Source organism: Coloeus monedula (assembly GCF_965178545.1).
Source record: "Coloeus monedula genome assembly, chromosome: 16".
NCBI lineage: Eukaryota > Metazoa > Chordata > Aves > Passeriformes > Corvidae > Coloeus > Coloeus monedula.
This window is the reverse complement of record NC_138796.1, coordinates 14120969-14147016: the sequence shown is the minus strand read 5'-3', so window position 1 is coordinate 14147016 and position 26048 is coordinate 14120969. Positions and strand designations below refer to the sequence as shown.

The 26048-nt window shown below is 53.4% G+C and overlaps 2 protein-coding genes across 6 annotated transcripts; one reads left to right on the top strand and one right to left on the bottom strand.

Annotated features, from left to right (window-relative positions):
• Nucleotides 1-35: 35 nt before the first annotated feature.
• FAM234A (family with sequence similarity 234 member A) lies at nt 36-20335 on the top strand. Of its 5 annotated transcripts, XM_082292238.1 has the most exons (13): nt 202-3146; nt 5433-5508; nt 6048-6349; nt 7439-7555; nt 7732-7920; nt 11466-11596; nt 14439-14568; nt 15022-15160; nt 15454-15594; nt 15948-16026; nt 16454-16606; nt 17400-17502; nt 17645-20335. In XM_082292238.1, the coding sequence occupies exons 3-13, from the start codon at nt 6091-6093 to the stop codon at nt 17854-17856; spliced, it is 1653 nt and encodes a 550-aa protein (XP_082148364.1). In that variant the 5' UTR covers nt 202-3146; nt 5433-5508; nt 6048-6090; the 3' UTR covers nt 17857-20335. The 5 variants fall into 5 exon arrangements, with proteins under 5 accessions (XP_082148363.1, XP_082148364.1, XP_082148365.1 ...); XM_082292237.1 differs by lacking the exons at nt 202-3146; nt 5433-5508 and adding an exon at nt 36-66; XM_082292239.1 differs by lacking the exon at nt 5433-5508.
• Nucleotides 20336-21826: 1491 nt separating this feature from the next.
• On the bottom strand, nt 21827-25824 carry RGS11 (regulator of G protein signaling 11; the record flags this gene model as incomplete). The annotated part of the gene is made up of 16 exons (XM_082292442.1): nt 21827-21953; nt 22023-22105; nt 22170-22308; nt 22419-22506; nt 22849-22964; nt 23081-23194; nt 23419-23480; nt 23564-23593; nt 24244-24312; nt 24442-24523; nt 24638-24714; nt 24885-24943; nt 25026-25077; nt 25167-25273; nt 25359-25409; nt 25728-25824. 16 exons carry the CDS (start codon nt 25822-25824, stop codon nt 21827-21829), a joined length of 1353 nt encoding a protein of 450 aa, XP_082148568.1.
• Nucleotides 25825-26048: the final 224 nt, after the last annotated feature.

The following is a 26048-nucleotide window of genomic DNA, read 5'->3' as shown; positions in this document are numbered from 1 at the left end:
ACGCCGCTTCCGCCGGGCGGCGGCGGGGGACGGAGGCGGAAGTGACGGCGGCGGCGGCGGCGCGGGGTGAGTGCGGAGCGGGGCGGGCGGGGGCCGGGCCGGGGCCACGAGGGGACCCGGGCAGGGCGGAGGGGGGTCCTGGGCCGCTCCCGGCGCAAGGCGGGCTCCTGACACCTCCGTGGGTGCGCCCCGAGAATACGGCCTTGTCCGCGGGGCGCGCCTCCGCGCTGTGAGGGGGCGTTCGGGGAAGGGAGCCGGCTCCCGAAGCGTCCCCGCTGCCCGCTCGCTGCCGCCGGCTCCGGGAGCTTGGAGCTGGCAGCGGCAGCGCTGGGTCGGTGCAGCCGCGGGGCCGGGGCCGCTCACGGGCTGTCTCGGCGATGGCCGGGCTGGTGAGAGCCTGCGGCTGTCAGCTTCGAGCCCAGTCCCGGGGCGTTCTCCGCTGACCCGGAGGGGTTTGCTGGCCGCCTTGAGCAGCTCAAGAAGTGGTCCCAAAGCACAGCGAGAAGCCGGGGAAAGAATTTAATCATTTTCTCTAAAGACCAGGTTGCTCCCTTTGATGCGAGGTCCTTTATCCCGAGGCTGGCAGCTGCCAGGGGGCCTGGGGAGTTGCTTACGCAGCACCTGGGACTGCGGGTCTGTGCTTCAGTCAAAGAAAGCGCCTCACCTCTGCAGAGCTCAGCACACCCAGAGCCTCAGCACTCTTCCCGGAGAAGGTTAAAGTCCTGTTTCTCTTTCCCTCGGCAGCCCACAAGCCTGATTTGCGGGCATGAATTAGAGGGCTTCCTGCCGAAAGAAAAATACTTCAATGTGTTCAACTCCGACCTCATTTCCAGTCTCTTCTCCTTATTTTGTAAGGCAAAAACATCTTGCGTAACTGCTGGGAGCAAGAGGGGCAGCCTGACCTGCAGGGAGGGACTGGAGCCAGCCCTTCCTGGTACCAGGACAGGATTGGGCTGCCTGTGGAGCTGAGAGGCTCCTCAGGGCTGGATGTCTGGTGTATGGAGTGGCCTGTGAGGGAGCTTTGCTCTGTGATTGTGTGTGTGTAAGAGATGCAAAGAAAAATCTATCTTCTGGGAGGAGAAAAGAGGTTTCTCTTGAAGGTGGCTGTGAAGGACAACAGCATATGGAGGAAGGCCATTGTTTCATAGACTAATGGAATGGTTTTGTTTGGAAGGGACCATAAAGATTATTTTGCCCCATGGGCAGGGGCACATTCTACTAGACCAGGTTGCTCCAAGCCCCATCCAACCTGGCCTTTGAACACTCCTTGAAACAGCAGTTTCATGCTGCCATAAATCTCTCTAGGCTGTGCAGGAGGCAGCATGGAATTTGTGATCTGTGGAGTGAGTGCCCCACCTAAAGAATGTACTTGCTTTTGTCTTCTTAATAAACCCTTATGAAATGACCACAGCCTTTTCCAGGGGGTTTTCATGCACGGAGATCTCTCCAGAGTCCCTTGTGCGGTCAGTCTCTGGCAGTGAGGGATGTCACTGTGCTTCTGAGGCAAGAGGGGAGCCCTGTGGGTGAGGTGGAGATGTCTCAGTCCAAGGTGGGGGTGTCTCTGATGTGGGAGGTTCAAACACCCCACTGATCTCTACCCTTGGAGTTGGCACAAAGGATCTGTGACAGTTGGTGAGGGTGAGTGGCTTGGATGCAGTGGAGCTTGTAAGCTGTGGGATGATAATGACTGGTGCTTCTGCAGCTTAGTTGTTATTACTGGCCTGACCTGTAATCAGTTCCACCCAGCTTTAATGCTGTTCTTCGTCTAAGAGTTTTGATCTTCCCATTGCTCTCATGAAAATAATACTGGGTTTTGTTTTGCTTTCTCTAAACAGTTCGAGTTTCTGTATTAGAACTCCTGTCTGTAGTGAAAACTGCCCTGGATAAGAGTTTTCTCCTACAAATGACAGATGTATCACATTGCAAGGTGGTTGTGCTCTGGAGGAGTTTCTAATTCCCTTGCTGTGAGTGCTCTGTGGCAGATGCTGTGTCTGCACTGGAGGGTTAAATGTCATTTCAGAAGAACCTGAGGACAGCTCCAGCAGGAGAATCCCAAAGGGATTGTAAGGGACCTTAAGGCTCATCTTGTTCTACCCCCTGCCATGGGCAGGGACACCTTCCATTATCCCAGGTTGCTCCAAGCCCTGTCCAACCTGGCCTCAGACACTTCCAGGGATGAGGCAGCCACAGATTCTCTGGAAAACCTGTGCCAGGGTCACACCAGTCTCTTTGGCGGGGTTTGGATTACAAACGGTGTCCTTACAAAGGCCTTAGGGACATGCCAGGAGCAGAGGTGCCCCAGTGTCAGACAGGGATGGTCTCCTCGGGTCAGTGTCCCCGGCCAGCCCTTGGCTGTGACCCGATGTCAGGAAAGAGCTGTGAGCTGCAGATGACCCAGCAAAGTGATAAGCTTGTATGCAGCATGCAGCCTGAGTGTCTTTGGGACAAAAAAAACCTCATTTTGGGAAATCTTACATCTTCTTGTCCTGATGTAAGTGGGACTGCAGAAAAAGGAACAAATGACCCAAGACTGAATGTCACAGCACGATGTGATGCCCAGTGAGTTTGCTGCAGTGTCGCACTGTGCATGGGATCAAAACCTAGCAGTCTGCTCATGGAAAATAGCTGTGATGGGAATGTTGCATCTTTTTCAGAGCAAAACAAGGCTGTTCTGTCTTTATTGATTGCAGCTTGGGGCTTCAACAATTTCTGGCTGACAGGAAGGAAACCCCTGAGGTGCTTAAACTAACCAACAGAGCCAAACCAGCCAAATGCTGTGTTTGTGTTCCTAAAATGTCCAGTCAGAACCTGGTTTTGTCATTCTGTGAAAGATAAAAATGTGTTGAACATCAAATCTAAGTTACAGTATATTGCTAGAAATTTTCCAGGAAGAACTGGTGCCTGGTGACATTCCAGATGCTGTGGTTTGGTGTTTTACGGGTGGAAAATGAGTTAAACCTTTCCAATGCACAGATCCTTAAATGGTTTCTGTCACCTGACTGTCTGTGGTTCTCTGTGCTTGTCAGGCAGTTCTGTCTGACTGCTGCTGATGGTTTGTCCCTGCAAGTGTCACTGGTTTGAGGCAGATCAGATCTGTAAATCTGCACTGTGGCTTCAGGAAACAGGACAGTGAGTTCCCCATGAAGGTGAGTAAAGCTGTGTTTGTCCTGTCCCTGTTGTTACTGTGGTACAGGAAGGGGTGTTCTTTCCCTCTCAGCTTGGGCTGGGGACTGCTCCCAGTTCATCCCATGGCTGGGGGAAGCAGCCTTTAAAGCTTGGGGAGCTCTGGAGCCCTGTGAGATGCAGATCCTGGCTGTGCTGCCAACGCTCCCTGGCCTGTGTGGGATCAGTTTGGGTCTATCACATGTGCTTTCTAATTATTTCTCATTCTACAGGGTCTTTCTCCCATGCTTTCTCCCGTCCCCAGATATGCTGCATGCAGTGTGTGTTGCACTGCAGCAATGCAGGATCCTGTCACTGCCTGTTCCCTTGAAAGGTGCCTGGATGCGTTAAACTTCTCAGCTGAATTACTTTGTGTCCTCTTCCAGCAGGAGACAAGATGTCGGCTGCTAGAGGACAGTAAAACCATCTCAACCTATCATTTTCTGCTTGTCTTCAATTAAACTGATTACCAGCCCTCTTTGTTGTTCTGAGCTCAGGCCATTCCACGTGCTGCCAGCATGTACTTTGGCAGCAGCGGGTGCTGGGATTTCCTGCATAGTTTGAATCTTTACCATTGACCTTCATGGTCCTTGTTCTGGCACCGCCTCTGCTCTGGCAGGGGTGCAAAGGGCATTATTCAAACCCTGAAAGAAAAGAGAGAGAATTGCTTTAAAGGCATTGAGGGCTCTTTGTACTTGGTGGCTCCATAGGGTCATCACTGCAAAAAAGAGGGGAATTACTGAGGTTGTCAGGATAATTACTGCTTTTTTATTGTTCTCATCCCAGTCTAGATGACAGTGGTGAGATTTATAGTGAGTCATAAAAATATGCCATCAATGCTGTGTTAAGTGGTGTCCCTTTTGGACAGAGAGGGGAGAAGCCTGGGTTTGGCTCCTTTTGGGAAGTCTCATAGGTGCTGGAAGCAGTTGTCTGTGCCCTGGATCTTTCCCAGCTCTGTACTGGGAGGCTGTGGAGGGCTCTGCTGGAGAGCTCTCTCCATGCTGCTGGAGATGGGCACGCCAGAGACACACGAGCCACCTGCCCCAGCACAGGGGAGGTCACGTAACTCACTCCTGCCTCTGTCCCCATCGCTGCGGCCATGGCTGCTCCACGCCAGTAAATCATTTGCTCAGGCTGTGCCTGAAGCCTTGTACCTTGAACCTGCTCGAGGCCTGGTGCAGTAAAAGAGCAATGCTCAGCTCGGGGCAGAGGCTGAAAGCACCACTTGATCTGTTGTTCCCCTTTCCATCTGGAGCCTTCCTACCCGTTAGGTGCCTGCAATCAGTCAGGGAACAGCTGGTCCCGTGAAGGTGTCCCTGGCGTGGCTGGCAGGCTGATGAGAAGGGCAGATGAAATCCTTGGAGTGAGATCTTGGGAATAAGATTCAACTTCTGCATTATTGATTCATTTGCATGGTATTGTGCAGGTTGAATTAAATTATCTGGAGTGAGATCCTGTACTTGATGTAGAAGAAATGCCAGAGTGCTCGGGTTGGAGAGCTTCTAAGTCCAGCAGGCTTCGAGGTTAAAGGGTTGACAGTGCCAGGCTGACCTGCTGATCCTGTGCCTCAGGGTTGCCTTGCCATGGATCTGTCGCCCTGTGATTTGTACCCAGAAGAGAAGAGGCCTCTGCAGTGGGACAGGGACATCCTGGGGAGCCACAGCTGCCTGAAGGAGCTGAGCCTCCCCACGGTGACTCATCTTGTGTTTCACTGAGCCTGTAAATGAGCTTGGGTAGAAATGTGAGACACAGCAAGCCCTGTTGCTGTTGAAGTCCCAGGCTCTCTGCACTGTGTTGGTGCTGACTTTAAGCTGTTTATTGCTGGGGAAGTAAATGGCTCCAGTGGACAATCCAGACACGTGACTGCTGGGGCACCGTCATGGAAAATTGGCTTGGTTGTCGTGGTTATTTGCTCTGATATAACTTTTCATAACATTGTCAAGCAGCTTTTTCCAAGCCTACTGGAATGTGTTATTCTTTATTTCTTCCCTTGTGGTATTTTTTTTAAAGAAGCACTATCAGAGAATCTGTATAAAACATGGATTTTTATTGTTGTGGGTAATGAGTTACAGGATCCTCTGACTGACTAGGGCTCTTTTCCCCCCCTTTTCATAGCAAATTAACACAGAACCCCTCTGTTTATTGTAGTTGTAGCTCAAGGTTATGATTTATAGCAGGAGAAACTAAAATAGCAGTTGTTAGCTCTTCCAGTCTGATGAAATCAAATTTGCCTGATTTTAGTCTCAACTCCTGCCTTGTTTTTTCTCCAGGGATGGAAGTCATCACTCTCTTGCCTTCTGCAGGGCTGGGTTGCTGAACTTACCCCGTGGTTTCTCATCTGAGAAGGTGTTGAATAGCTTTGGTTTGCTCCTCTACAGAATATGCTGGTGTTTGTTTCTCTCTCTCCTGGGGAAGCTCAAGTGCACATTACAGTAGGGAACAGCCTTATGTTGGGATATAAAGGTCACAAGTGTTTCCTTTCACCTCTCCAGCTGGGAGTCAGGCTGACGCACACAGGAGGTGGCAATAAGTCTTTGCAGCCAAAAGGAGCTTTTGGGGTGTTTTTCTTGAGGGAGAGCTGCAGACCAGTCAGTCCTTTCTGCGTGGGGTCTGTAGCCTTCTTTGTCCAGCTCTAGCAGAGTTTATTTCCCCCTCTGGAGAAGAATTGGTGTTGTTCCTGCATTCCACGGACTCTCCCCATTGCTCTGTGTGGGAGACCTCCGGCACCAGCAGTGTGTTGTATCCAGCTCTGTGACAATACACTGGTTTGTTCACCTCCCATTAAATGTTTCCAGTGTGAATATCAGGTAGTAACAGATTATTTTAATTGGTGTTTTTAAAATATATTTCAAAATGTATTTTAACTTCTCTTTCCATTGCTGCAGTGAAGGGGGAGAAGGGTGTCTGAATACCGATGAATGAGCTGTGATGGATAACAAGGACTCGGAAGCTGAGATCCACCCTCTGAAGACTGAGGATGTAAAAGCTCAGGAGAACCATGAAAACTTCGTGGAGAGAAGGATTGTCAAGTCCTCGGGGCTGTCCCGGCTGTCCCGGTGGCGCACTGCCGCCTTCTTCATCTCCCTGTTCCTCTGCCTGATCATTGTGTTTGCTTTCTCCTTTATCATTCCCTGCCCAGAGAGGCCAGTTTCAGAAAGAACATGGTTCCGATACTACAACGATGCAGGTGAGCTTGCTGCAGCAGTATGAATACTTGCCAAGAGTCCTTTTCCTTTCTGTGCCATGGGTTTGGGTTGTGGGCCTCTACCTAAGCACAGCGTGGAGCCAGACCTGCAGGGATGCAGCCCTTGGGAGCCAGAGCTATGAATACCTGACCTGGATAAGCAATGGCCCATCATAATTGGAGTGGCCTTCCAGGAGGTGTTTACAGGATCTAGTGGAGAAATTAGATGCTGCTCTGAAGTGCTAACAAGGTAGCAGGCTGGCCTCATTCACAAAAAAAATGAGGAAGGGTATCTGGGAATAAATCTCTGTTGAAGTTTGCTCTGTAAAATGTTCCCTTGAAGTTCAAGCTGAGGTTGGAGGCAATTAGGCATTTTTTCCTCTGTCACTTTGACTTTCTCCCTTTTCCACATGGCCAACAGGAAGGGGAGAAGAATAATTCCATCTTGTTTTTTTAATAAATTGTTCTATAGTAACTATAGCTATTTTTATTCTGGTTGCTTTAGTTGGCTCTTTAGCCTGGGTCCTGCTCCCCAGTGGCTTGGCAGTTGCTTCTGGGAGAGCTTTTCTTTAATCTTGTGTGCAGTGGGTTGTGCTGGATGTGCTGTAAATGCAGAGATAGTGCTCACAGCAGGGACTGAGCTGCATATGGTGCTGCAGACATCCCAGGTTCTGCAGACATCCCAGGTTCTGCTACTCTGAGCTCAAGAAAGCTGCTTTTAGCTGATAGAAAGATGGAGTATCTGGGTTTTGTGGGGCTTGGGTGGGGCTTCTTTATACTTTGAGAATAGCAACCCCACACCAAGACCAGAGTTGTTCTTTGTTCAGCATAGTTCAAATTCTGGCTGCTTGGCTCTTAAAAGAGACAAATCCTCTGGGGGATAGCAAATTTTAAAAATCCTTTGGCACTAACATCCTGTCCTTGGTACTTGTGTACATGGCTTTTTTTAATACAAAAGCCAATTTGTCCTGATGTTACACTGTCCAGGATGGAGGCAGTGAGTAGGTCCCTAGGAATTTGTGTTTTGCTGCAACTTTGTCTGCTGTGGGCTAAGAAAATCCTCACCAGAGCCTGGCTTGTGTTCTCTTGCAGTGCCCTACCAGTTCCTGGCTATAGAAGATGTGAATGAAGACAAAGTACAAGATGTGCTCTTTGCTTTCAAATCCAGCAACGGCAGCAGCAGCTTCAACAGGTCCTGTCTGGATGAAGGTACCTGCTTCAGAAACGCCTCCTAGAGAGAGCTGTCCTTTCTCTTTTAGTTCCAGTTAGTGACTGGGAGAGAAAACTGGGTGGGGAGAGGAGCTGGGTGAGTCCCAGCTCCTGGGTGGTGCAGGGCAGCAAAGGTTGGTGCAGGAGCAGCTCCCTCTGATATCTCTTCTCCCCAGGGCTGCCGTCTCCCTGTGCCTTCGTTGCTGCCGTGTCTGGCACGAATGGCAGCGTGCTCTGGGAGAGCCCTGCTGCTGAGGACGTGCAGTGGCTGCAGTGTGGCATCCAGCAGCTGGGCACGGCAGAGGCCCCGGGCTGCCTCGTGGTGGGGAAGCCGCTGTCCCTTACAGCAATCGACCTGCAGACAGGTGAGTGCCAGCAGAGCCCTGCTGCCACACAGGGCACAGGCCACTTGCATTCCTCACCTGGTGGCCTCCAGGGGGAATGGCAGTGTGACATGACTGGCTGGTACATGAACAATGGGCACTGGGTATTTATTATCTTGGAAACCTTGCCAGAGCTTTCGCTGGGCGTTGAGGAGCACGTGCTCTCAGCCTCGCTGTTCCAAAGGCTGGGCTCTGGTGGGGGTTTGTGCCAGCCACTGTTTCATAAGACCAGTGTTCCAACAGCTTTTGAAACAGGAGGAGCAGTCACTAGCTGTGAATGTTACTTTATACTCTCCAGGGTTAGACACAAACCTGCACCTGCAACATTTCCCAGTTACTCATGTGTGTGTGCCAGGAGCACCTGCCGTGGCAAAAGGAGGGGGAGTTCTAGGAATTTATGATTTTAAAGTCATCAAGGAGAGCACTTAGGAGAAGTGCTTGGCAGTCTGTTACAGTAGTCTATGATTCCTCCTGGTTCCTCTGGAAAGGTTTCTTCCTTTCTAAACTTAGAGGTGGAGAAATTCATCATCATCATCTTGCCTAATGTGGGTGGGGGTAAGGAGTGCCTGTACTACTTTAGGAGCAGTGACCATCTGCTGCACCTTGAACCTTCCTTGCTACATTTCCATTTTGGGGGTCACTGTTTCCAGAGGTCTAAACAATACATGTTCTCCCTAGGATCCCATCCTCTGTATCTGGTATTGAACCCCTCACACCCTGTTTTCCAAAAACTGGAAAAAAGAAATAGCAAGAGGTATAGCTCTAAGGAATCTGAGGAAAATCTGGTGTAGCTTTTAATTTCCAGTGTAGATGGAAGCGTAGATACACACAGAGCTAGAAAGTTTCTGTACCAACAGAGATAGCACCGTTTTCCCTCATGTGCAGGCTTTAGCACAGGTTATTTTTAGACTATTAATGAAGTCAGTTTCAGGTCAAAGTGTAGAAAGTTGGCTGTGGAGCCAAAGATATGTAACTAAAGACAACCATAAAGTCAAGTGTAGAGAGAAGGAGCCAGGCTAAGCTACAGGTCACAGCAGTATGGCAAATAAAACATTCCATAGATAACTTCAAAGCAAGAGAGGAAAAAATGCTTCGGATAGAAAAGTGACTAACCCAGGATTTTGTGTATTTGATGCTTTCTTGCTATTAAGTAGGTTAAAAATGGTTTCTGAGCGTAGTTGACTGGGGGTTAGGAGGGCAGAGCAGAATAAAATGTATTTAAATAGGCTAAATGTATTCAAAGAGGCAAAGTCTAACTTACATCACAGTGTGCTAAAAACAGTAGCCAGCACAATCTTTAGCTGTTAATGATTCATCATCGTGGAGGATTTGGTGAGATTCCAGGGCTCTCAGGCTGTCTAGCCCCTGCCTGTAGGAAGATTGAAGGAGAGATAGGCAGATTATCATCTGAAAGTGTCTGATGTGGTTTTGATCTTTAAATGCTGATAAAGTTAGTGGTTTTTTATCAGTCAAAGTTGTATTAAGTCCTGCTTTCTTCGTTGCCACAAAAAGTGACCTGAGTGGGCAAGAAGGGAAGTGTAGGAGTGCATGCTCCTGTTTGTGTGGGACATCTAACATTCCTGCATGTTTATCTTACCAGCAAACCGGGACACATAAGAGCTTAAGATTAACTGTTCCAGGTCAAAGTAAAAGTCTGTGTGGCTGTGTATTATTCCATCTCTGCCATAGCCCGAAGCAGTGTCTCAAGGAAGAGGACAGGAGTAAGGGTTTTGTTACACCTTCTCTCTTCACCTGATCCTCCAGCAGCCTGAACTGTGAGGCCTGTGGGTGGTTCTGGTCTCCTGAGGGATATGGCAGAAAGGGCACCACGATGATCAGATGTATGGAACTGCTTCTGTGTGAGAAATCACTAAGTAAATAAATCAGAACTCCAGCCTGGAGAACGTCTGACAGGGACAAAAGTCTCTGTGTCCCCTGTGGCTGCTTGAAGTGAGAGCTGAACTCAGTCCTCTGAGTTCTGATTTTATTATTCCTTCCAGACCAAAAAAATCCAACCGTTTTCACCCAGGTTAGATTTGCAGTCTAGGCACTTGCCTAATTTCCATCTTGGCTCCTCTTGCTGTCCTTGTGCTGTGACCCTGGGCTCTGAGGAAGCACCGTGGCACTGCAGATGTCAGACAGGACAGTCCCATCTCCTGTTGATGGAGCACGAGGGGGCTGCTCTCACAGCCTGTGCTCTCTGTGGGCTGGGTTAGGGCATGGAAGGATTCTTAAGTGCTTGGTGTTGAATCCAGCTCAGTGTCACCTGTTTCACTTAACTCAGACTGCTCTTTTAAAAAAATAATATATTTTCTCCCAATCTGTGTCTGCTGTCTAACCACCGAAGATTTGAGCCTTCTGCACTGACAAGTGAATTTCCTTAGCCTGGTCTTACTCCTGTACCTTTGGACTGTCCTGAAGCTAAAACGTGGTGATTTAAAACTTCTCTTCTTCCTCTGCCTGCTTATTTTCTTCGAAGGCAAAATTCTTTGTCTTCCCATGATTTCCTAAGGAGACTAGGAAATCTGCTCTCTTCACTTCACATCTGTTGTCATAGTAACAAATCCAAGTGTTTTTTTCAGCATTGCAGTAAAAACTTTGGAGCAATCCTACTAGAAATACAGCCTGCTTTAAATTATTGCAGACAGCATCAAGTAGTAATTCCTTGGCTTTCAGTCCAGCTGCCTTCCTGACAAAGAACAGATGATTACTTTGCATTCCTGAAATGATAATTGCTGTGTGTGATGCTGGGTAAAGGGGAGGGTAAACATTTGCCCTGGGAGCACCTAATCAGACACCAAAGTGTTCATTAGAAAGAAAACCCCCCAGCAGTGTCTTCCCTGCCAGATTCCACTGCAGATTCCACTGGTCAGTGACTGGAAAGTGGCCCACAGCCTTGGACAGTGGATGGATAGACCCACTCAACTGGTCCGGAGCTGTTGAAGAGAAACCCACCCCAGCCACCCCCTGTTTTTTAAAAAGCAAAGCTTTGTTACCTCAATTTACAATCAAGTTTGAGCTGTGTGTGTTCTTTAAACAAGGGAGAGGTGGGATGTGGCCTGAGTCGTGGCTGGTCATGTCAGTGGGGAAACATATGCGGGAGGCAAGTTGCAGCAAAGAAGGTTCTGCCAGGAGCAGCAGCAACACTGGTCAGAATTCAGCTGCTTTATGGTCTCAAAATGTCTGTGCAGGTTTAAGTGCACAGCAGCAGGCATTTGGATCAAAACAAAGGATTCTCCATGCCGTGAATGTGCTGGGAAGCTTGTTAACCAAAGGCACGAGGGAAGCAAGCTGTTCTTTGTGCCAGGGTGTTTGGGTGTGTTCCTGCAGACAGCTAGGATTGCTTTCCAGTGTGAGATGAAATTGTGGATACTGGGATTCATTGGGAATGCAGAAAGGCAAGGAAGTACCCCATGATGAGCATAAATGTGGCTGGTTTGTGGTGCTGATGGGCTGGAACAAGAGCATTAATAACCTTTCAACCTAAGATGCCTTTTAGTGACTGTTTCCCACTAATTGTTTTCCAGGAGAAGTTCTGTGGAGGGAATCTGGTGACTTCGGAGCTAATTATACTTTGCTGACTCCTTTGTCAGTGATTCCAGATGTGGATAATGATGGAGTTCAGGACCTGATAATCTTTATTACTAAAGGAGGCCAGGTATGTCATCCTGAAGCTCTGATAACCCCAGGGGATGGGAGGAATGCTGTTTATTTCCACCTTGTAGTCTCAGAGGAAGTGTCTGGAGGCCTCTGGTTTCTGTGGGTTTGGGGTGGGTTTTTTCCCACCCTCCACAGATATACTCCCAAATCAGCACAAGTATTTTATGGTTTAAAAAAGTAAAATAAATCTAAGAGCTGGCCAGTAATCCCTCCCCCTGTGCTCTCCTCACTGCATGTTCCTGAGCTGTCTGGGGAGTGAGCCGGGGCAAGATGAGCTTGCAGTTTTCTGCTTCTCTGCTTAGAGAAGTGGAAGTGAACAAACCCTGACAGCTTTGGCTCTTAGATCAAAGCACAGCTGACAGTCAGTGCTTTAGTACCAGCACTGCCCTTTTCTGATCCCTTCCCTCTCTCTGCCTGTGGTCTGCTTTGCACTGCTCTTCCCAGTGTCACAGTGCTGGTTAATTCTGATCTGAGTCCATTTAGTGAAACAGCTGCTGGTTGTATTATCTCCCTCCACATACTGCATTTCCCATTTCTGGGAGGGGAAAAGTCATGTAGCTAGAGCAGTTTTTCTGCTAAAACATCTACATCCATGATGGGGTGGCACAGCACTGTCTGCATGCCCAGTCTGTCCTGTTCAAAGCACGCAAGTTACAGCTCCCTGTGGGTCTGCTGGGAGCAGTGGGAGCCCCATGTCCTCATACCAGAGCCATGGAATCATTATGGTTGGAAAAGACCTCTGAGATCATAGAGTCCAACCTGGGACCCTTCCCCACCTTGTCACCCAGCCCGGAGCACTGAGTGTCACGTCCAGGCTTTCCTTGAACACCTCCCACAGTGGTGACTCCACCACCTCCCTGGGCAGCCCCTTCCACTGTTTAGCAACCCTTTCTGAAGAAATTCCTCCTGATGTCCTACCTGACCTTCCCCTGGCAGAGCTTAAGGCCATTTCCCCTTGTCCTGTCCCTTTTTCTCTGGGAGCAGAGCCTGACTCCCACCTGGCTCCACCCTCCTGTCAGGGAGTTGTGGAGAGTGAGAAGGTCTCCCCTGAGCCTCCTTTTCTCCAGGCTGAGCCTCCCAGGTCCCTCAGTTCCACCTCACAGAACATGTACTCCAGACCCTTCCCCAGCTCTCTTTCCTTCCCTGGACCTGCTTCAGTACCTCAGTGTCCTTTTGGAATTGAGGGGCACAGAACTGGACACAGCACTCGAGATGTGGCCTCACCAATGCCCAGTACAAAGGCAGAAGCACTTCCTTGGCCCTGCTGGCCACACTGTGGCTGGTACAAGCCAGGTTCCACTGGTCTTCTTGGCCCTAAGAAAAGAGAGTTTTCCTGTCCAAGGCATTGTTGTTGGCAGAGTCATCAGAAATTCTGTTTTCTCCACCTCCTACAGTTCTCTCTGTTTTCTTTCCTCCTTGCTTTTGCTATCCCAGTTATCTCAAGACTTTAGTTTTTTTAATCTTAGGCGGCCAAGAAATGTTTGAATGTAGCCTCTGTTCTTCAAGACTGCCTTTTGATCTGTTTTCCATTTAAGCTCTCTTGCTATCTTGGTATGAAATCCCTTCCTCCCTCTGGATTTGGCAAGCACTCTGCCAACTTAAGGAAAAGTATGTTCTCTTTTGAGAAATCACGCAAATGTAGGAGCTGGAGTGGAGCTCTGCAGCTTGGAAAGGGCTGGTCAGAAGGGAGATTCAGCACTCAAGTAGAGGAGCTTTGTTGCTATCGAGGGCTGAACTTGAAAGGACAGAGCTGTGAGCAGTCTGTGGAAGGGTCTGTGTGCAGGGGATTAGATGGCAGCTTTTCCAGAGAGTCCCATTGACCCCTGCCTGCCGCAAGCTTCGGCACAAACACATCCTGGAAAACACGCCGGATTTCAGGATCCACCTCCTGTGGCGACACAGAGGGGTTGGCAGTGCAGTGAGGAAGGTGTTGTGTTTTCTCACTCCCTGTGTAAATACCTCTGGCTGTCACTGTCCTGGGACAGCCACTGGAGCTGTGCTTGCCAGTAAAGGTGCAGCTGATCTACCAGAGCTGGCGTGTGTCTCCTGTGCGGGAGGCTGGGAACAGCTGGTGCATGTGTTGCTCTCCCTCTCCAGTTGTGTTCTCATTCTCCCCAGCAAACTCAATCCCTTATTCACCTGTCAGACTCTCCAGATTCGCTTTGGGAGCAGCAGATTTCCTTCTTTTTCCCAGTCCCTCCCTCTCAAGGTAGAGGGAAGGGTTCCTGCCTGACTCAGCATTTCTGATGGATGCTGTTTCTCTTGGTCAGATGTTTCACTTGTCGCTAAAGTCCATTGCTCTCCCCAGACTCTTGACTGTTGCTCAGACACTTAAATCTGGTCCTGGCTTTAGCCTTTATTCTCCTGGATGAAATGTTTTTAGTGGATTTTGTTACCCTGCACAAAGAATAGAAAGAAATCTATCAGCTCTTGTATCTTCTTGGACTCACATAAGCCGAAGGAGGAGTAGATTAGGGCACTTAAAACATTTAGTAGAGCTGCCATGTGAAGCCAAGTTTCCCATGTCCATATGCTGCATCTCCATTTTAGGCTTGAATGGATCTTTGCTGTCCTTACAGAGCTGAGGCTGCTCTTCCACAGTCCCAGTCTGTAAGGAAGGGGGGTGACAGAGGTAGCAAATTCTCAGAGCAGGTGGCTATGCTGGAAGTGGCTTTCAGACTTCTAGAAGAACTCACAGCAAAGGGGTCAGCAAACTCATGCCCACTCTTCCAAAACCAGGGAGAGACTTCCCATCCAAGCCTATCCTGCTCCCATTCAGTTGCTGTTCTGTACCAGCTTTAACCTTGTTGGTTTTTGTCTTTAATCCCTTTCCTGCGTAGGTTAAGACCTTCATCCATTCAGGAAAAACTGGCCAAAAGATTGGCTCCACTGGCAGCCTGACTGTGGATGGCAACGCTCGCTATGTCAGGCTGGACCTGCGCTCCTCCTCCTACTTCCTTTTCTACACAGGTACAGCTCTGCTTGGGAATCAGTCTGAAAGAGTGATTGTAACTGAGATCAGGATTAATAAACATCATCTGAAAGTGTGTTTTGCATTCTTACAAGCTGTATGGAGCTTTCACCTAGTGAAAGAGCTGTTCAGGGCCAAGAGAAGGGGGGGGCCTTCTGCTTAAACTGCGGTTTGTTATGTACTGTAGTGGTTTTATTTAACAAATGTCAAGCATGTAAGGATTAGGCAGTCATTTATAGCAAATGATTACTGTGGAACACTTGGATTATGAACAGATAAAACGTTAAAAGCATTCAATAGCAGGCTTGAGTCTCAAAATACCACTACAACTCTATGATGCAGGCCCTAAAAATACAGTTGATCTGACAGATCTGGAAAATCATAGAGTTCAGAGCCAGGGCAGGATAACTTATCTTTCTCGTTCTTGCTTTTTTTTTTTAATTTTTGCACAGAGAACTCTCTCTATGCATATTCCCTGAAAGATCTGTGCAGTGCAGCAGTTGGGATGGAAATTAAACTTCCCGGCCTCCAGCAGGATCCTCAGTGGGAGAAGAACATTGACCGCACCACACACCGCTTGTCCCTTGTCAGGTATGAGGTTATGTCTCTCCTGGTGGCTGGTGGAGTGGAGGGTGCTGGTGTTCCTGACAGGTTGGCCTTTTGGGGCTTTGTTCTCTCCTGGCTATGTGGCTTTTGGACTAGGAGCACATCCAAAGCTCAGGAAGAGGGTTGGTGTTAATGGCTTCATCAGGGGTTCACAGGAAGCAAGCAAAGCATATTGGGATTTCCTATTTGCATTTACTGTGCAGGGAAAAAACTCCAAACCTCACAGTAAAAGCACCCCATGGTCTAAAAAACTTAATCATTTCTCTTTCCTTGTTCAGATTTGGAGACTTCCGCTACCTGGCAAAAGTTCCTGGGCCGTCACAGGACAACATCTTGGTTGTGAACTCAGAGATGGCTACGCTGATCAACACAAAAGATCTCCACACTGTGTGGACCCTCAACGTGTCCCGTGCTTTGAGGTGGTGTTCTCTGTGTGGGCTAGATGTGGCGTATCCAAGATCCCAGCAACGGCAGATGCAATTTTTTTTTTGCCTGGGTCATATCTGGATCTTGCTTACGGTGTTTTGTCCTCTCTACTAGCAAATGCTGGGTGCTGCTTCAGGATGGAGGAGCTCAAAGCTTTGATTCCTCATTCTGTGGCTGCTGTGATGCGGCTGGGCTCAGAGTTGGGGTGGTACCAGGCCAATCCAATGTTGTGGCAGTCAAGTCTCTTACCAGGGCAGTTGTGGGAGGATAGAGGCAACTGGGAAAGCAAAGTATGCCCAACCATCAGGGTGGGTTCTGATCTGTCGCTGCTCTTTCTCTCCCTCAGTGAGCCGCTGCTCGGTTACTACAAACCTGATGTTCTTGGTATTGTCCTGGAGAGTGAAATTGGACCCAATAGGAAGAAGGTTTGAAATCTCTTCCTTTTAATTCCCGTTTCTCTGTATGTCACAGCTCAAGCAGGAATTGAGTCAAGGACAGTTGGTGGGATGTGTTCCCTCTGGCTGATTTTAGGAAGCTTTAAGCTGCGAAAGGATCTCTTTCAACAGGTTATGGAAGCCGGCTCAGGCACTTTAATTTTCTTCTCAGCAAGAGGCTTCTATGACAGAACTTTGAACCCCTTGAAGTAGCTGCAAATCTTGTGACTTTACTCTAATGTGGCCCACCCCAGGTCTCAGAGCTCTGTGATGCTCTGCTTCAAGTATTTCCTCATCTTCTCATGTGTCAGATAACTTGTTCCCATAGACAGTGTGGGGAGAGACAGCTGACCTGACTTCTCTCTCTTGGCTTGTTAGATGCCTTTGTCATGAGTTCCTTTTCTTTCTTCTCTGCTAGGTTATGATTGTAGAGAGTGGATCTGGAGCAGTCCAGTGGGACCTGAAGCTGAACTCAGGAGCAGGGAGCCCTGGCCCAGCCACCCTTTCGACTGCGGATCACCGCTCTGCCTTCCTCATCTGGGGAGACTACCAAGAGCCAGGCAATGAGACAGTGAGTGGTGCTGCTGAGGGCTGCACTTCTCCAGACTCTGGGCCAGAATTGGGTGGAGTTACCCCATTCTCAGAGTGTTGATATTCCCCTCTGTGTGTGCCACTGACACTGCAGCCTAATGCCCGGGGTGTGGGCTCAGTGTCCACAGCCATGTCCCTGCAGGTGGTGGTGGCACCAGCAGCTTTTGTCACCTTCAGCCTGCTTATGTAAAGAAAAGGAACTTGGTGGCTCTGTGAGCAAAGTCACTGCCCTGCCTTGGTGTGGCACTGTAGGTGAGGTGGGAGGCTTCTGGCCTGGTACCTCTGGAGTTGCTGCTGTTTCCTGGGAGCCTCCCATGGCAGCATTGCATGCAGTGATCTCTGTGGCCACGTGAATATCCTCTCTGTGTCCCAGGATGCCTCTGGCAGCCTCAGTGCACAGCTCAGCTGCTTGCACAGCCCTCAGGGCAGTGACAGGCAGCGCTGGTGGCAGGTTGTGTCTCTGAGGTTGCTGGAACACCAGCTGAGCTTCCTCTGCTTTCCTTGCTCACTCTGCTAGCCCTGAGGCAAAAATCTGTCTCCTGCCTGCAGCAGACAGGGCAGCTATTTGCAGGAAGCTTAGGGTGGGAAGGAGAGCAGTAAGCAAAATCCCAGCACTTGTCCTAATGGTGTCAGTCAGGATGAACTGGGCTGACACAGACAAGTGTCTGGCTGGGTGTATCCCGTCGAGCGTGAGAAATCGCTGAGCCTGGTGCTGGTGTTGTGTCTGGGATAGCGTGTGAATCTGTGTCCTGATAGTGTCCTGTTGGTTGCAGAGAGACAGAGCTCCCCTCCAGAAGCTCTACCTTTTCCATCCTTCCTACTCTAATGTCCTGTTGGAGCTCCGCAACAGCACAGACCAAATAATTGCATTCACTGGTAAGTCCTCTCCTTCCAGCCCTCCAGCGAGGAGCTGCAGGAGGACACTGGTCCCTGCTGGTCCCTGTGGGTGGTGTTGGGTCTGGTGGGCAGTCCAGGCATGGAAGGCTTAGGCTGGGTTTCCATGTGCTCCGTGTTGCAGCGGTGCTGTTCGAGCGGAGCCGTCACGCCTGCTACGTGCTGCTGCGGGGCCCCCAGCCCGGTGAGGGGCCAGGCCCCGTGTCCCTGATGAAGAGGAAGCTGAAGGAGGATGTCTCGGGGAGCAGGGTGATCTGGCTGAGCCACATGGCCGGGGACAGTGAGCAGTACATCCGGGACCGCCTCTACAGGATGCGATTCCAGAGCCGAGTGTGAGCTTGCCGAGGGAGGGGGAAAGGCTGCCTCTGCACTGCAGCCGTGCTCTCAGCAAGCCCAGAGTCTGGATTCCAATGGGAAGCTGCCTTTCTCGATCTGCAAACCAAAGCATGGCTGGCAGGGAAGCACCCCCAGTGTCCAGGGACACCCGGGCTGTGGAGGCAGCTGCCAGAGCGTCCGTCCTCAGAGCTGATGGGACTTCAGTGCTTGACCATCACTGAAATGTCATCAGCTCAGGGAGGAGGGCTTTCCCCTCCATCCCTCTGTGCCCTCAGAACTGTGCTGACTCAGGAATGTGTCTGGAGGAAAGCACGTGCTTCCCGAGATGCCGGAGTTGATGATTTCTGGGATGTCCGAGAAGTGGAGTTCACTGTGTGGTGTTAAGATTTCCTTTCTGAGTCAGCTCTCCTGGCTGGGGAGAGGTGCTTGGCTGCAGGTTGATTTGCAATTACCCTCTCCTGGATTTGGGCCCTGCTTCAGTAGCAGTGGGGGGTGTGTGGTTACCCCAGCCATGGCTGTGGTGTCTGATGTCACTTGGGCCAGCAGAGCACAGGTTAAAGTGTTGTTCTACTTAGCAAATGGCCTTTTCCCCAAAAACAGCCCCACGTGTCCTGCTCTGCAGTCACCAGTACCTTTGTTCTGTGTCCTCTGCTGCTTCCTTCCCAGCCAGGCTGTAGAGTGTTGGTGACACTGAGAGGGAGCTGGTCTCCCACCTGGTGGATGCATCAATGTTCCTCCCTTCCTTCAGTCTGCTTATAGGTGGTGAGAGATCCACCCTGAGCCCAGGCTGGCTGGTCCCTGGCAGTACCTCTCCTGGCTTAAAGGAGCCAGAGGATCTAGGACTTTTTTTTTTTTTTTGGAGTAGAATTGCACTTGAACCTTTTCTGGGAGCTGGGATTGCTGCTCTGGGAAGCCCTGTACCAAAGTGGCAGTGCCAGGTCCCTGCTCATTCAGCCTTCCAGCTGCTGAGGAGCCTTCTCCAAGCACTGTCCCTGCTGCCAGGAGGTGGGCAGGAGCTCTGTGCTGCCTCCCAGCCCTTGGAATGGAAGTGATGCTGGGTGAGGATCCTCGGGCATTCTTCTCTCTGCCCAGCCTGGTATCCTGAGGGGATGGGACAAGTTGCTGGGTGAAGATGACATGTTTCTCCTGGAGATTCATGTAGCACCATGAGGTGTTTGCTCTGCCCTGTCCTAATGGGTGCCAGTGCAGGCTGTGGAAACAAGGTACAGAGCCTTGAAAACAGTTTGAACCAGCTGCTCAGTCCTGAAAACAAAAATAGCCCTAAAAATAACCTCTCTCAAGCTCTGCCGTGCCGGAGGGGGTTTGGCCAGTGCCTCCCTCCCTTGCTGAGTCTGACACTGGGGGATGTGTAGGAGCACTGTAGGATGGGAATGTGCAGCATCAGGCATCATCTCTTCCCTTCTGCCACTGCTGAGCCCAAACATGCCACTGGGCAGCTGCTGTCACCAGCTCACACCACAGCCCCAGCACTCCCAGGCAGACAGCACAGGGAGCTGCCTAGACACCTCCTGCTTCCAGCTGGCCAGTGGCTGCCTAAAGGGTGCCCTAGCTCCCTGTGCCCCATGACCCATATCCCAGGCAGTCAAGGGAGCCAGTCCTGGGGTGTCCCAGCTGTGCAGGAAGCCAGGGATACTCTGGAGAGTGCTCCACAACCTTCAAAGCACCCTGGGCTCAAAATGGTGGGGTTCCCCCTCTGCCTGTCTAACCAGCTGTTTCCTGGGGGAGTCTAGGAGTGCAGGGAGGCTCCCCAGCTGTGTCCACCAGCCTGGGTTTCCTCTTTGCTCAGCACCTTAGGCCTGATGGCCCCACGGGTCCCTGTGCCAGTGTTGCAGCCATAAGAGGCTCTGAGGGCTGGATTGAGGCTGCCCTTCAGCCAGCTGGAGCAGGGCACAGGGCAGGGGACCCCAGACTTGCACTGTAGTCCAGCCTGAGTGTTGGATGTGGATTGTTTCCTGCTGAGATTCCCCTGGCAGGAGGCAAGGTGCTTGGGCCATATTCTCACTGCACTCTTCCTCCTCAGATCCCTACCCAGACCAGACCTTCCCATAGGCACACTGAATGTTCCTTCAGGAGAGCTGGATTTTCAGCTTTGGGGAGGTTTTCTGGCTTTAAGTTGTCCACTAATGTTTCCGGACACTTTGGAAACACAGTTTTCCCCGTGGCAGCTCAATTAAATGCATCAGTGCCAAACCAGCACCTTCTTAACAAAACCAGTCTGTTTTCCAGCTTGTTTTCCAGCTTATTTTCCTGTGTCATTGGTTTTTTTTGCAGTATTTAATGAATGACTTTGTGCCTTGATTCAATAACTCAGCTGGGTGGCGATGGCTATATCACTGTGTTATGTGTTAGTGTGGTTTTTAACACTGAGACTGGTTTGGTTCTTTAATTTATTGCAAATTGTGCTGTACAGGACTTGCTCTAACCAGAATGGTTTCAATAAACCCTCTTTTGCATTGTTTGTAAATGGTGCCCTGCTTTGATGCTGGAGGTTACACAAGACTTTGCGATATGTTGGCAGCTCTTTGAGTGACCTCCCCAAGGCAGAACACCCCTCCTTGGGAGGGATCCAGGTGTCCTGGTGATGCTTTGACAGCTGAGGTGCTGCCTGCTGCCCTGTCCTGCTGCAGGCAGGTGATGGACCAGGAAAAGGGAGAAGGGAGCATGTGGAGAGAGGCTGGAGTTAGATAACCAGGCTAGGCCAGCCCATCCCTGCCCCCTGCCTGGGGCTCTGTGACCTGGTTTTGCACCCCAGATTTCCCACTGCAGTCCATCAGCACGAAAATCTCATGCTGGGGTTTGGATTTGGATCAAGCCGGAGGGAGACGCGTGGCAGGCGCTGTCTCCTGGAGCGCGGGACCATCTGTCACTGCCCGGTGCCTGCCAGCACCAAGGTCCCAAGCTCCATCCTGTGACCGAGGCTCCAGCAGCTTCCCCTGCCCCAGGGCCCTCTGTCTGCCCCAGCACCGAGCTGAGAATGCCCCTTGCTCTGTGCCACCCTCTGCAGCAGGAAAGGATGCCACTATCCCCAGCATCCCAAGGGTGTTTGTTAGCCAGGATACGGGATGGCACCTCCTTGTCCATGTGGGGCTGGAGCTGTCCCCAGCTCTGCTGTGTGGGTACGTGTGGAGCAGGCTGGGCTCCAGGGCTGAGCACTGCTGGGCATCAGCCCCCCTCTCCTTATGTAACCACCAGCAGTAATCCCCCGCAGCTGGGGCTCAGCTCCCAGGCAGGGAATAATCCTGCCGTGTGATCCTCGGCCTCTGCTCAGATTAGCAGTCCATGGACAGGGACAGTGGCTCAGCTGCCAGCCCTGCTCCTGGTGCCCCTGCCAGCCCACACGGCCGTGGCACTCCAGCCCCATTCCAGAGGCCTTTTTGTCCCTCCCAGGGTGTCGGTGGGCACACCAGTAACGCCTGCCAGCTCAGCCATGCCAGGCTGGTGCTGCCCCTCGGAGCAAGCAGAGCCGTGGGTGATGGCTGTGCCGTGGGCTCCCGTGTCTGGGGGCTGCTCCCCTGCCGGGGTCTGCACCCTTGCCGGCTGCTGCAGGTGTGGGAGGACGTTGCTTCCAGCCCAGAGTACGGGTCACAATCCAGCCTGGAGAAGTGGGCAGCACTTTGCGCACCTCCCACCCTGCCAATGTCTCCCGGGTCCCCCTCCCCAAAAACCACGGGAGCCACAGTGTTTCCCCATGGGGGTTTTATTGTCCCGTGACCGGGGCGGGGGTGGGAGGAGGGGGTGAACCCGCACCAGGCCGGCTGGGTGCGGCTTCCCCGAGGGAGAGGAGGGTCTGAGGATGTGAGTGGGGGCTGCGGCGGGGTCAGCCTGGCTCCGGGGGGACTCTGGGGGGAATATGGCTTCTCTCCTTCAGTGCTACTGCCGGCAGGGTCCTGCGGCGGGGCTGCGTGTGCTGGGTCAGGGGGCTCCCATACTGGGGGGGGGGCTGTGGCTCTCAGCTTTCCTCCTCGGGGACGGGGGCAGTGGAAGGGCTCCTGTTCCTCTCCTCGGCATCGCCCGCGGGAAGGAGCAGGGCCGGGCTGGGGCTGGAATGCCGCTGTTTGCGCATGAAGGGGAAGACCCTGCAGGCAGAACGGGGTCAGAACCGGCGGGGACCACCCAGCGCCCCAGGGGACGGCCCCTGCCCTCACCGCTTCTTGGTCTCCGGGGGAATGATGGCCTCGGCCAACAGGTTCTTGTAGAGGTCCGACTTGAGGAACCGTGGGTAGGAGTCCTGGGCGAGCAGAGGCGTCGGGATCCTGCCCAGCCCCGCACTGCCCACTCCCGCCCTCACCCACCTTCTTCATGAGCATGTAGATGTGCATCTGGGCATCATCCATCACGTAGCGATGGGGCGTCTTGATGCCCTCCAGTGTTCGCTCCATCGTCTTGCTGTCGATGTTCACCCAGCGCGTGGCCCCGGGAGCCAGGAACTGCCTGGGGAGTCGCAGACGGGGTGAGCCTGGCCCAGCCCTGGGACACAGCACCGTGATGGCCTGACCACCCCGAAACCTTTCCTCCTGAACCCTTATCCCACTGGCACTCACTGGTAGATGGAGTCCACGATCTCGGCGATGCGGGACTGCTCCCCGTAGCGCAGCTCCTCACACGCCTCCCAGAAGCTCAGGTTCTCAGCTGGGGAGAGGGACATGATGCTGGGAATGGGAACACAGCACTCAGCACCCCCCATGGCCACCCCTCAAAGGCCATCGTGGCTGGGCATGTGTCCCTGTGGGACAGAGCCAGCTGGGCCAGTGGAACCAGGGAGATTGGGGCAGATTAGCTGGAAAGTACTGGGATGTGGTGGTGGATTGAGGAGTGCCAGGACACAGTAACAGGTTGGTTTGGTGGTGTTGGGGTTGGATAGTGGATTGGGCGCTACTGGGACATGCTGGGTTTCGTGGTGCTGGGTTGGAGTGGTGGCTCTGGGGTGCCAAGATGTAGCAATGTTTCGGGGCTGGGACTTGGGCCACTCACCACTGAACTCCTTCTTGAGGAATTCAAGGAGCTGTGCCCGGCCCAGGGGGTCCATGATGAGCTCACTGAAGTTGAAGCCCCAGCGCTCCACACGCAGCTTCGTGGGGGTCGTCACCCTGTGAGCGACGCAGCATTGGGGCTGGCAGCCCATGGCAGCCTGCATGACCCCACAGACCCCACAACCCTGTCCTGCAGGTTGGGGTACTGGGGGGCCTGGGGCTGGGGCACTTACGTAGGGGCATTCATGGCCCAGTACGTGGTGTCATCCGTGATCCAGGGGTTGCTGGGCAGGCAGCCAGACATGATGGGATCGTGGGGCACATACTGCTCGTTGAACTTGATGTACCTGCCAGGAGTGGTGGCTGGAGGCAACCAGGGCCACCAACCCCAGACACCGTGGGGACATGACAGGGACGCCGTGGGGATGTGCCCGAGCTCTACAGAGCCTCAGCTCCACTCCCTGCTGAGGGCTGTGGTTCTGTGGTGCCAGCCACCAGCTGCTGTCATGTCAGTGCCCCTGTCACCCTGACAGGGACCCAGCCTGTGGCTGGGGCAGCTACTGCCACTCACCCCTCAAGGCAGATGGAGGACTTCACCCTGGTCCTGGCCATGGCCTTCCTGCAGTACTCAATCTGGGGCCAGGCGCAGGGGAGATGTTGGGGTGCCTGGCAGCTCGTGCCCGTCAGAAGCTGCCCCCACCCCTCGCCCCACTCACCTCTTGCTTGTAGTAATCCATATTCTTGGTCTGCAAGAGATGCACGAGGCCGGGTGAGGGCACGGTGGGGCCAGGACATTGTCCTGCCACCACCACCCTTGACAATCCAGGCACCCAGTCCCCCACCCCAGCACTCTCTAGCCCATCCCCGTGGCCTCCAGCCTCATTGCCCCAGCCCTCCTGGCTCAGCCAGCACAGCCCTGTAATGAACCCTGGCTTCCCCCATTCCACGCCCCAGTGTGACACCAGCCCTAGGTTAGTGACACTTACGTGGGCAGAGGACACAGCACACGGCGCAGAGAAGAGAAAGTGGGTGGTTAGTGAGGACAGCCTGAGGGTGCTGGGGCAGCATTAGTGGGGTCACAAGACAAGGAAGGGCCTGGTGACTGCTTCTGGCACCCCAGGGTGCCAGGGCTCCCTGCAGCACAGCTGCCCTGCAGGGATTGTGCTGGCACAGAGGGGTGGTGGGTGCAAGGACAAACACACGGACTCCCCGTGCTCGGGGTGGGGGACACACGGATGTTAGCAGAGCTGGGGCTCACCCCTCACCCCAAAATGTGGGCACAGCCTGGGCTGAGATGGATGGGCACCCACCGGGGCAGCTCTACACCCCGGCACAGACACTGGGTGTGCCCTGTGCCCACTGGCAGGCCCAGGGGTGCCTGGACACCCCCACTCACCAGCTGGACACGGGTGGTGTGGCAGTTCCTGCGCTCGGGACCCTGCTCCAGCACATTGGGGGCTCCTGGCTGCAACGAGAGCATCATGCTGGGGGCTGGGGGGAACCGCTGCGCCCCCCAGACCCGCTGCCCAGGCCGGGGCCGTGCGTGGTGCCAGGGCTGCACCCTCCAGCCCGGCCCCCCCCGCCCCGCGCTCACCGGGGGCCGGTTGACGAGCCAGTACGCCTGTTCCTGGCAGTCGATGACGATGCGGTCGCCCTTGCGCCGCTGCTTGGCTGCCCTGCCCGTGCAGAGGCAGCGGGGAGGTGCTGGCACCCTGCCTGCCCGGCACCCAGGGGTGCTCCATCCCGGCCGCTCCCCGGGGCGCAGCGGTGCCGGCCGTGCCCGCACTCACCGGAGCTGCTCCCGTGCCTGCATCACCACGAAGTCCCACGTGTGGTTGATCCGCTTGTGCAGGAGGTTGTAGTTGTCCTGGGAAGCGACAGGTAGGCACGGTGTGCGCCTGTCCCCCTGCCTGGCTCCCGGTCCTGTTGCCCCTCCAGCACAGGGAGCGCCGTGCCCTCCTCCACGGGCGAGCACCGGCTCCTGGGTGAGCCGAGACTCCCCCAGTTCATCACAGGTGTGAGGAGGGCACCGCTCACCTTCTCATGTTCGATCAGATCTCCCTGCTTGCGGATGTTCTTCTTGGCCAGGTAAATGGCTGCAAGAGAAGCGGCGGCATCTCAGGGGGGCTGGGAAGGGGTCGCAGCCCGTGTTGGTGCCAGCGGCACGACGGCACCTACCGTAGTCCAGCTCCGTGGCCGGCCACTTGGTACTGGTCCAGAAATAGGGGGTCTGTGGGGGAGGAAGAGGCTGAGGCACCTGCCATGGGGTGCCACGGAGCCCCGGCGCTGGGGCTGTGCCGTGCCCCGGTGCGGCTGTACCTGGAAGCGATAGGGCGACTCATCCGCCCGCAGCACCAGGCTGCGCGGGTCTTTGAGGGGGTAGATGTAGCCGTGCTTCACGATGAGGTTGCCGAGGTGCAGCGACTCTGCGGAGTGGGACTGGGGGCTGAGTGGAGGCTCGGCAGCCCCAGCTGCCCCCGCGGTGCCGGCTGCCTGCGCCAGGGCACTCACCCTCCTCGGAGATGCCGTACTTCTGGATGAGCCACTCCACGATGTCGTTCCCTGGGGACAGAGGCTACGTTAATGGGGTGCAATGGGGTCCCCCAGACTGGACATGGGGGGGTTCCCGGCTGGGGCACCTGGCACAGGATGGTAGTGCCGGGGGTCACGCAGGGTAACGGGGGCCCTGCCAAGGACGTGCGAGTGCCCGCCCCGCGCAGCCGATGCATAATTGATCCCAGCTGCAGCACGGGGTGCGGGGAGAGCAGCGGCGCGGGGGCCGGCGGTGGGCGCTGCTGCAGTGCTGGGGACACCCGGGGAGCTCCCACACGCCTTCCCCACCCCACGCGCCTCGCGGGGCTCCCCATCGCGGGGACCCACCTGTCATGGCGTGGGGGATGACCGTGATGAGCAAGCGCTGGTTCCTCATCTTGATGCCCATGTCGGGGTCCTGCATGCTGACGATCATCCGCTCCATCTGCCGGGCAAGGAACCGCTGTGCTCAGCCCCGCGACGGCGCCACCGGGCTTGGACACAGCCTATCTCCCCTCACTGTGACCCGGGCACCCTGTGACCTGGACACAGCCTGGGTCCCCACAACCCGACAGGGGCACCCAGTACACAGCCTGGGGACAGCCTGGAACCGCGCAGTGCCCCAGGGCACGCTGTGCCCAGTCTAGGGACAGCCTGGCACACCATAAC

Coding starts and splice junctions, on each gene's coding strand:
- FAM234A (XM_082292237.1), top strand. CDS start 6,091: ATGGATAACAAGGACTCGGAAGCTGAGATCCACCCTCTGAAGACTGAG. Junction 7,556..7,731: donor CAGGTCCTGTCTGGATGAAG/GTACCTGCTTCA, acceptor TCTTCTCCCCAG/GGCTGCCGTCTCCCTGTGCC. Junction 15,161..15,453: donor CACCGCTTGTCCCTTGTCAG/GTATGAGGTTAT, acceptor TTCCTTGTTCAG/ATTTGGAGACTTCCGCTACC.